Genomic DNA, 10,948 nt, shown 5'->3' on the forward strand with positions numbered 1-10,948 from the left:
GGTTAGGATAAGCTTACGGCACAAACTAAACTTTCTCATTACATCTTTTCCACAAAATTATTCTCATATGGTGAGATTTTAGTCTTCTCAGATCTGCCCAGATCTAGTTACTACCCAAAAGTGGGTAGCAACTAGTTGTATTTCTTGAATTGCATTTACTTGATTATTTTTTTGGGAGAAAAAAAATGGTTTTATCTGTACTTTTTACTTTCACTGGAGTAATTTCTTTATTTTGGTTTGTTGTTTTATTTGTATTTCCTTCTAATTCACGTAAGGCACTTCGAACTGCTTTGTTGCTGAAAATGTGCTAAATAAATAAAATTACCTTAACTTTACATTTCAGTCTATCTGCTTATGTCATTTTTAAACATCAAATACTCTGTTTACTCATACTTGAGTAATTTCTTAGATGGCTGTTTTTTACTTTTACTTGAGTGAAAACATGTTGAAGTAGTGCTACTCTTGGTTACTCTCCCCACCTCTGGTTCGGTCTGTTTTCACAGAACTGAACTGGTTATGACAGCAGAGCCACTGGGTAGACTGGACCATTGTCTGTGCTGCTTTTCCCTCTTCACTCCTACTTGCCAACTTGGCTACCCTGAGTGGACCAGAGACGTCACAGTGGCAGGTTAATTTGACATCACATCAACCAAATCAAGATGGCGGTAAGGTGACACAGTCTGATAGGAGACAAGCGATTTTCATAACATATTTACACCAAACTTAGAGTAAGAGTGGAAACTCAAGTCCTGAAGCACTGCACACACTTTCTGTTTTTTCCACAGAGTTTGTCTGGTACATTGCAAACAGCAGCTTATCGTAGATATATTGCACTCGGTCTTGTTCCAACCCCACAAACCCTGATATAAGCAGTTCTTTGCTGGAAAACTTGCCATGTTTATTTCCTAACCGAGGGCCACCTCTGAATGTCAGCTGTTTGCATTAAAAACCACCTCCATTTACCCTGTTATATCTGTTGTTTTGCACATTTAGGGCTAAAATACAATACAAAGAGCTGTTTAAATGCCAAGTTTCACACTGGAGGACATCTAGCCTTAATTAATTACCAGCTAATTAGATTTTAAAGGCTTTTGTTAAAATCAGGGATGTCTGAAAATGTTAAAGTAAATTATGTCTCAGAGGGATTGCATCCTGATCCACTTTAGAATCTAAAATAGCCTGAACATCTTATAAAGAGCATAACTGACTTTTCTCAATGAGTTGTCCACTTCTTCTTTTCCTTAATTTAATATGAGAAAAAAGACAGAAAAAAAATGCTAGGCTTTTTGCTTCAAGTTTTCCCCATAGCTGATTTAATCTGGAAGTTAAAAGGATTTGAATGACCGAATCCTTATAACAGATGTAGTCACACTTAGCCACATACTAGATGCAGTGTAGTTGTTTAAAGGCATTTTCAACTTTTTAAATGCCTAAATGGTTTGTAATAAAGATAGCAAAGGTCAAAGGATTTATTAACATAACTAGAAGATATGCCTGGATCACTATTTTTAGTATCCTATCTCTAAAAACAGGCTGCTAAAACTTACTAACTAGCATCACAAACGGCTGAATGTGAAGGTGTTCATATCCCCTGATCTTAATTAGCTTTATTTCAAATGACAACCACAAACTCCAGTCTATTTTTTATGTGATAAACCAACACTAAGTTGAAATTCTGAAGTAAGCAGATTTTCACTTTTTCATATATTTTCCAACTTGACAAGACGGATGAATTTACAGCTACATCTCACTGCTGTTGCAGCTGTTCATCTTTTGGGGAATGTCTAAACGTTTTGCACATCTGCAGACTGAAATCTTTGTACATTCTTCTTTCCAGCCTCCCTGATCCCCCTGAAGAAAAACATCCCCACATTACCACACGTCCACCACCGGGCCTCAATGTGGAGCTGAAGTGTTCAGACCAATGTCAGTAATTATTAGCATAAATCAGCCCAAAGTGTGAGATGTCCACTTCAAACATGATTTCCTTCCTCCCTCAGTAACTTGCATTCGGATCAGTTTTAATCCCAACAGGATGTTTGATTTAAACACGTTTGCCTCGAAGCCTCGAGGCTCCTGCATCCTTTGGGTTGAAAATCATTTAATATTTAGATTTCCTTTCACATGGCCACTCCCGAGGAAATTGCTGCATAATGTTAGCTAAATTAAATATTGTGCTAGATGTGTGAATGAAGGATTAATTTATCAGGCAGCTTGTTGTTTTGCAGAATATGAATCTCTTTTTATTTTTTTTTCTAGTGTACTGTGAAAGATTGGTGCTATGAATTATTTAAGCTGTTCTGAAATTCATTTCTGGAATATTATCCTCTGGATGGTCTAATGGAGCCAATTTTATGGCTCAAAGTTCCATCAAGCATCTTTTAAATATACTCCCCATCCTGCACTTTGCAGCAAACTTGGCTTCTTTTTAGGAGGTGTCCCACTGCGCTGACAACACCAATAAATATGCCATCCTCAAGAAGCACATTTCAGTTCCTTATCTACCCTCTCTCCATTCTCTCCTTCTTTGTCTCCATTTCCTCGCCCCTCTTGTATTACTTTCTCATTCACATACTTCTGTATCTTTTCACTTTGAAGAGGAACGTCTGCCCAGCTTGGCTTTGTCTCCTTGAGCCTCGCCTCTTTTCTTCTTCTTCCTGCTTTCCGCTCTCTTCCTTAACTGAGCACGTCTTCACACTGCCTTGTCATCCATCACACTTCTCTTTCACTGCTTTCCTTTCCACTTTAAATTATTCATACTCAGAGCCAAACTTAATAACAGTCTGGAGTTCTTTTGGAAGTTTCATGTTATTGAATGGAGGTACAATGTCAGGTACTCCAATAGAACCAAGCTGTGATTCTGATGTTGTTTCTCAGAGCTGGAAACAAGGTTATTGTCTCTACAGATTAGGACTGAATCCTGACATGCAGGTCCGAGATAAACTAGTCCTACCTCTGAACATGAATGGATAATTCATGATCATATCTGTAAAGGTACGAGGATCGGGTATAAAAAAAAAGGCAGAACTAAACAAATGCGCAAGAAAAAGTTTGTTTTTTTGTATATGGAACAATCTGTGTAAAGTGAGTAGTTAAATTTTTACTTAAGAGAATATTAAAATATAATATTGTAAAGAAGTTCTTTTTCTTCAAGCTACTTGTTTCATTCAAAACTTTTATTTATGTCAACATTTATTGATAGACTGCTGAACTCAAGCAGCACCTATTTCAGCTTCCTCTCATAAATTATTTACACACACACACACACTTTTTTATGTAGGCTATATACATATCTATGTATCCCATAAATTGCTTTATTTATTGATTTTATTTTATTTGTGTATTAATTTGCTTAATCTGGGACCAGAGTCCGAATTTTATACCACAGACAAGAAAAGGTGGCAAGACAATTTTAAAAAATCCTTGAATCTTTTGAATCCTTGAATTTGACAAATTGTAAATTAATGAAATAAACAATTAAATAAAATCAAAACATGTCTGACAATCTAGACCAGGGGCAAATGTAGGGCTAGTAACTCAAAGCTGCACTCAAGCAAAAGTAGCACTACTTTAAAATACTTTTACTCAAGTAAAAGTAAAAAAGTAGCCATCCACGAAACCACTTTAGTAAGAGTAAAAACATATTGTGTATACAAGCTACTCAAGAACTGAGTGACTGACAATTTCTTCAGATGGAGAAAAATTTAATGTTACGTGCAAATTCTGGTACTTTAAAGTCTAAAGTGAAAAAATATATACATACAGTAAAGAGTAAAGTCAGTTCAGATTTTTTGGAAAAGTGTTTCTCTTGAATGGTTATTAGTAGTAAGTATCTTACCTTAATGACACCTTCTGTGTGATGAAGCTAACGACTACTCTTTTACTACTTTTTTAAACACCGGATTTGAAAAATCCAATTCTGAGTAGCTAACCAAATAGCAGTGAAACAAGCTAAGACTTATGAAAACTTAAGAAACCTGCTTTAATTTTGTAGTTATTTAGGCTACGATAACCTACAGGAATCCATCGGAAAAATGAATTTTTTCATCTCATACGCGTCTAGCCTGCTTTTCTTTCCTGTCTACTCTCTGTATCGCAGGAAGCGGCTCAGGTTGCTGACCATCACAGCCTGATCATTACCCAGGGAACACGTTGCAGAAATTGTCACAAATCTTCCTGTGATTCACCAAACATTATTTTTTTCTATTCCCTGTGACTTGTAGAGTTGCGTAGTTACTACCCAAGGAGTGTGTGTGTCGCCATGAGCTGTTTGTACCCACTGTCTGCCAGCATCTGGAACACAACATCCTGTCTTCCTCAGGCCATCTCCACATCTCAAAGCTTTACATTGGGGCTCAAAGTGATGGCGGCGTTTTAAATACCCACAGGTCTTACATTTATTTATTTTTATGTTTTAAAGGATTAACATTTGATTTTATTGCACAATTTATGCAAAAAGACAGACCAGTCAATGCATATTCTCTCCATTTCTGTTGTGCTGCACTGCCCTCTACAGTTCAACGTGAAAAAGACCGCAGAAACGGGAGAAATTCTAAAAAGTGGAAAATTGTGATCCAATTTTTAAGCTTAAAAATTTAGAACCACAAAACGTCTCTGTGACCTGAACATGTAACAGAACTGAACAACATGACCATTTGGAAACTACAAATAACTTAACACTCTATGAATACGTTTCAGATCAGTCAGTATTACTGCTAATTGATTGTTTAATGGGGATATATTTGTCCTTATGAGTAACAGTTTCAACATAACTTATTTTTTCCAGTTAACTTTCTCAACCTGTCATTTTTATTTAATTTAAATGTTTTGAAGTTGAAGCAGTGTTTCAGTGTGGATGTATATTTGCAAAACAGTTATTTAACTTCAATGTTTAAAGACAAAATATCAAAATTTGTTTAAATAATAGCATGAAGATTGTAGTGTTAAAATATGCCAACATTTGCAGAGCATCAAGAAGGTATTCACAGCTCTTCACTTTTTCCAACATTCTATGTTGCAGTTTTGTTCTAAATAACATTTAATTGCACAAAATTCTCCACACAAATAGTCCATGACAATATTGACCAAATAAAAATAAAAGGTTTTGCAAATTTATTAAAAATAGAAAACTTGGAAATCAATGCAGTGAGATAAACCTTGAAAAACATGGAGTGCTGTGAATACTTTCTGGATGCACTGAACATAAACAAGAGCTGCAAGATATTATAAAATCTCACAATAACATATTATTTACGCATGTTTTCTTTCCAATTTCTGATTCCTACATGACCTTTAACATTTTTGGCAAGGTCATTTGTGTCCAGTGTGAGCTTTTGCTGCCATGAGACTCAGCCCTACTGGCCAAATGTCACATTATCATGAAAAATACAACTTCAAAATTCCCAAAATATGTCAACCAAAACTTATTGCTACCCAAACAGCCATTAGCTATATGAATATGCTGTGACTGATATTACAAAGATGATATATTTTGCAGCCCTACTGGAACATCTTGTAAAGTTCATTTTGGTAAAATTAAAACATGTTTTCATTTATCTGATGTATAGTATTCCAACTTTAACACAAAAACTTTGATTATGTATAGTAACAGTAAGTTTTTACAATATTAGAATTGTAGTTGAATTACACATTTTATTGGAAAGCATTGGTTTGACCTTTGGTTTTTAGTTCTAAATTGAAGATTCATGTATCATCGTCATTTAGTGGCTTAAACAGCTGAAAAATTCCTACGCCATTTTTTTTTTAAAGCTTCAAATTGTCCTTCATGGTATATACTCCATATCCTGGGGAATTTTTACAAAAAGAAAATCAAATAGAAATGTAAACAATATGCAAAGCAAACACAAAAGTGAAGGAACGTGAAGCAAGATCCTGCCAGTGACAAACAACTTAGGAAAATATAACAATTTGCCCCAATACCAAGTGAAATGAACAAGACAAAAATAAAATATCTGGAAAGCATTGAGAAATGAAAATATACATCTTAGAAGAAAAAGGAAAAAGTACATGAATACACACAAAGTTACATTTTATTTAAGTAGTTTTTGAAGAGGAAATACGACCCGGTTGCTGCTGTAGAGTAAATTTAAACTGATAACATTTGGTTATTCTGCAGATAAGACTTTCATTTTCTAAGGTCACTGCCTCATAAACAGATCAGTCATGATTACTGAATACGCTTCAAAAGACAGGTCTAGACAATAGCTTTGAATTAATCTTTAAACCGTACATTTCTCAAAGTTTGACATATATAATCAGTTCAAACACCCAGGAACAAATTATAAACTCTATAGCATGCTTCATCTAAGATCTCTAAACCATATTAGAAAATTATCCTATTGGCTCTAATTTGTGCTCCAGTTAGCATTTTGAGCAAGGCCATTTCCAACTTTATAACACTCTTGGATTATATTAGCCAATTAATGCAGTCCAGTCTTTTGAAATATGAATATTATGTTTATATATTATGCAGTTCTACTTCAAATCAATATTTCCATCTTATTATGATGGTTTTGTAAATTAAGTAAAACAGAGGTGGACAACTCTAACCAACTGTTTCCTAGAAAGTTTATCATGTTGAATAATTCATGATGCAACTCTAGACAAACCCAAAACACTAAACAGAAAAAAATATATAAAAAAATGAACTCATCAGTAAAATTTTCAGTTTACATTTATTTATCAAAGGGCAACACAATTCATAAATACTGAGCAGCTCGTTGGTACATTCAGACCAAGTGAAGTGAAATCCTCTAAAGCAGAATGAAAACAAAATTATACCTAGTTCAAAACAGGAATGTTGCAGATTCTCATGTGTTAAATGATAATTTACAGTCTCATACAACGAAGCAGCAACATGTCAGCTCGAGTCAAACTAATCTAGAGTCACGATCAGGTGGTTTCATAACTGTATAACTCCTGTTAAAGCTTTGCTCACCACACTATAGCAATCGCTTTAATAAATTGCCGATCCAAGCAGATGTTGAAACTGTTTTAAAAAGTCAAAAAGGGTTTGAATGCGTCAGACGTGTTGTTGCAGATTCCTTTTCTTACATAAAGACAGATCCTTTTTTTTTCCTCTCTCCAACACGTTCTTTCCACATCCATTGTTCATAAATGATAGTCCATCTCCAGGTCCGGCATCACCAGCACAGAGATCCGATCCAATGGGAGCTTGGTTTGACAGCATGATGGGAACTCTGATCGGAGGCACATAACGGCTGAGCTTTGCAGGACTCAAAAAATACATTTAAGACTTGGGGTTAGGCAGAGGGCGCCGGAACAGCAAGATGTGAGGTTCTGCAGGGTGAAAGACGCAGAACAAAACATGTCAAATACAAAAATACATTTAAAAACAGCTGAGGTCAACATCCTTTGCAGATCCGACAATATAATGGTCAAGTCCAGTCCTCCACAGCTATCTCATCCGATTTTCAAACAGATTCCTGCTCTAAAAAACTTGAGGGGTCAGTTTTAGGCAGTTGAAAGAAAATTACATTTTCATTGTGAATGTTTTTTTTTTTTATCCCTAAAGCGATAATATTTTACTGCATCCTATTCCTAAAGAAAAACTTTTGAATGAAAATGATAATTAGAGGGAAGTTAAGAATTTAATCTATTTAACTGCCTTGACAAGCTCGTCTTCCAGCCAGTAAACACGACTGCATTTCACTGGGAACTGAAAAGGTTCTGCATCTACAAATTTAAGAAAACTTGCAGACGCATTTGTAAATTGCGTCTACAAAAAAAAAAAAAAAACAGTATACAATCTGACATCTATACTACCAGTACAAAGCATACATAACCAAAATAATAGAAAGCTTAAACCTCTCCTTGGCTCTTGACACATTGCACTCAGTTGTCAACACTTCCACTCCAACCTAGCTTTGTTTTGTTGCTGTGCACATTCCATGTATCGCCGTTTTGCTTGCTATTTTTACCTCCCAATCACTTACAATAGTTATGTTTCAGAAGCAGAAGTTCTCTTAAAGTATTTGGTGTGAAAACTGGATGTCTGAAGGTAAATTCCTTTTTGATAGACTTATCACTTAATTGCATCACAGAGTTCTTTTCACACCACAACAACCACATTAGTCAAAGTTACAAATCAAAGTGCCAAAATTTCTCAAAGTAGAAACTGCATACATCAGTTGAAACCAAAGATAATTTGAGCCATTAAAACATATTAAGCATACAGTTTTACATATTAAAACTGTATGCTAGACTTCAAGTTTCATCTCTATTAATTTCAGAACTTAAGTCCTGATCTAAGAAGAGATTAAATATACATATAAAAAAGACTCGTGGAGCAACCACTTTCTAGTTTTATAGTGAAGTAAGCATTTAATAAGCCAGACAACATAGTTGAAACATACCTGTGTATTTCACTTAATTTTTCACTTTTTTTATTAACAGGTTAATCAAGCAGCATGGATAGCTGCATTTTAGCATTCAAAACCTGGTAGTTATCTTAAAGTGTGGATCTAAACACATGGTCTCCATCAAGCCTACACATGTCATCAACAGTCACTTGTATGAAAAAGAAACTGAAATAAACAAGGCCAAAATCAGAAATGTAGCCATGTAAAGGTAAATGTATGTTTTAGCCAACACCAAGCATACCTGGTTGATGGATCATGTAATGCACCCATCCCTGGCTCTGCTGGACCCCCAGGTTCCTCCACTCGGTCTCAGACATCAAGTGGGTCTTGGGTACACGTTTTGCGATGTCTTTGGGCAACATTACATGTCTGCAGAATTATACAACGTTAGAATAAACTGGACGCCTGTTCAGTTCGTGTTGGGTTGCCAGCTACAATCGTATGTCATGCAACAGTTACGCAACACGAGGCCAACAAATATCAATCATGAAAGTTAAAAACTGAATAAAGCCCACCTGTATTCGTATTTGTCATCGTCATATTTGTCAGAGTAGTAGATCTGTTTGTGAGACATGGCGGAGGCCTGTAAAGAAGTTCCGACCGTTAGTTAGCGTCCAAAGTAAAACTAGGCTAAGTAGCGTGTTAGCAGCAAGTTTTAGTAAAGCAAGCGCAGCTAAGCTAACGGCTTTAAGTTAGGCATGAACTGGTGAGACACGTAAACAACAAAACATTATTTAACCGTTGTAAACGACAGGGGAATAACTTTTAAACTTACCGTATGAAAGGGCAAAGTTACTGTGATCGAAAAATAATCTATGTAGTTATTCACCTCCGATAACAGCAGGACGTTCGCTCTCTCTTTGTTTCCCTCTCGACTGTTTTCAAGCCCGCTTTACTCCGTTCAAAAAGACCTGGCTTCCCGTCATTGGTCAACTAGAAGACCAACCTTACCTTTCATTGGCTGCTCTGAGGATAAAACTCGATTTCATTGGCTAATACATTCTGTCAGAGGAAATAACGTAGTCTCCATCTGTCTTTCCAATTGGTCAGCACAATTTGGTCGGTGGCTTTAATGGAGGTAAAAGAAAAAAAAATCTTGCAGTTTTCTTCCGTTATTTGACAATTTGAGTCATAAATTATTTGACAACTAAAAATTAAAGCTTACCACGTAATGAAGTTTAAAGTCTGCTCTATTTGCATTTATTTTAGTATTTTTTATATAAATACAAGTATAAATGTTTTAAAATGTACATTTAAAACGATTTAATTTTTGCTTTCATATCGAAAATGTCTCCTGTTGTGTCACAGCAGGAGACATTTTATGCAATACGTAGATCAGAGCTTTCTGTAAATACCAAAACTTTTTTTTCTTTATTTGATATTTTCTTCTACTACTAATAAAAATAATCTAATTGTTCCATCTTTGATACTGGTTGGTGGGAAGTCAAACCCCGGTTATACTTCTACTATTTTTAATTATAAATAAGAAAATAAGATTCTTGTGAAGTACAAGAAATAAAGAGGAGCCAAAGTAAGTGTTTTGTTTAATGGTTTCTTTCTGTCCAGAAAGCAAATCTGGCTCATTTGAGTCTAAGATCTCAATCTGATACCAGTAGTTATAAGCACAGACATACATGTGCAGTATTATGAATGTACCAGTTTAATATTTGCAAGGGGAAGGACCAACTTTCACACCTACTGACCACTTACAGTGCTAAACCTACATTTTGTTTTGGGACAGTGAAAGGAAACTTGGACACCTTTGGAGAATCCATGCATGCAATTTATTTTATTGATAAAGACCAGCACAAAGTAGAAAATGTCATCTTTTTACATAAAAAATTTGAAAAGTGAATTGTGAAAAATGCCATGCACTTGCATTCAGCCTTCTTTACTGTGAAACTTTAAGTAAAATCTGCCATTTTGTCTTTTTTCTTTACCAAATGGCCTATCTTAAAGTAACAAGAGGCACAGGACATACAACCACATACCTGACAGAAATTAAGATAGATCAACCTCTATGCAGAAAGAGCCTCGGTCAGGATTCTGTGCAGCAACATAAATACATATTCAGAATAATCGAGTCGTACAGAAGGATCCATATTTCCGTCATCAGTTTTCCCAACCCTTTGAAGCATTCGTAAAGCATTCATAGGAAGGATCAACAAAATTATGGACAACCCTGACCATCCTCTTCACGAGACTATCTGGGGAAGGAAGATCATCTTCGGTCAGAGGCTTCTTCAGATTCAATTCAAGTACAGGCTGTTGCAGAAGACCTTTCCTGCCAACAGCCATCACAATCTTCAATAACTTTTTGAAGAATCTAAGTTAATGAGTTACAACAACATTTAACATTTATTAATTCCCTTTGGGATTAATAAAGTATTTTTAAATTTGAATTGAATTTTGAATTTGAACAATTCTGCCACCACCATGTGTCATGAGGGGTGTGACGAATTGAAGACAACAGTGTTAGTTTTTCATCACATATAGTATTTTTCAAAAAGATAGAATTTAATTTTATCTGACTAGATCTCATTTTT

General features: G+C 35.3%; 1 protein-coding gene across 2 annotated transcripts; it reads right to left on the reverse strand.

Annotated features, from left to right (window-relative positions):
• Positions 1–6,676: 6,676 nt before the first annotated feature.
• Positions 6,677–9,337, reverse strand: cks1b (CDC28 protein kinase regulatory subunit 1B). 2 transcript variants are annotated; one of them, XM_044137603.1, is made up of 4 exons: positions 9,178–9,337; positions 8,918–8,985; positions 8,644–8,771; positions 6,677–7,320 (listed from the first exon to the last, which is right to left on the reverse strand). In XM_044137603.1, the coding sequence occupies exons 2-4, from the start codon at positions 8,974–8,976 to the stop codon at positions 7,271–7,273; spliced, it is 237 nt and encodes a 78-aa protein (XP_043993538.1). In that variant the 5' UTR covers positions 8,977–8,985; positions 9,178–9,337; the 3' UTR covers positions 6,677–7,270. The 2 variants fall into 2 exon arrangements, with proteins under 2 accessions (XP_043993538.1, XP_043993539.1); XM_044137604.1 differs by having other exon boundaries at positions 9,232–9,333.
• Between the last annotated feature and the right edge of the window lie 1,611 nt (positions 9,338–10,948).

Source organism: Gambusia affinis, linkage group LG14 (assembly GCF_019740435.1).
Source record: "Gambusia affinis linkage group LG14, SWU_Gaff_1.0, whole genome shotgun sequence".
Taxonomy (NCBI): domain Eukaryota; kingdom Metazoa; phylum Chordata; class Actinopteri; order Cyprinodontiformes; family Poeciliidae; genus Gambusia; species Gambusia affinis.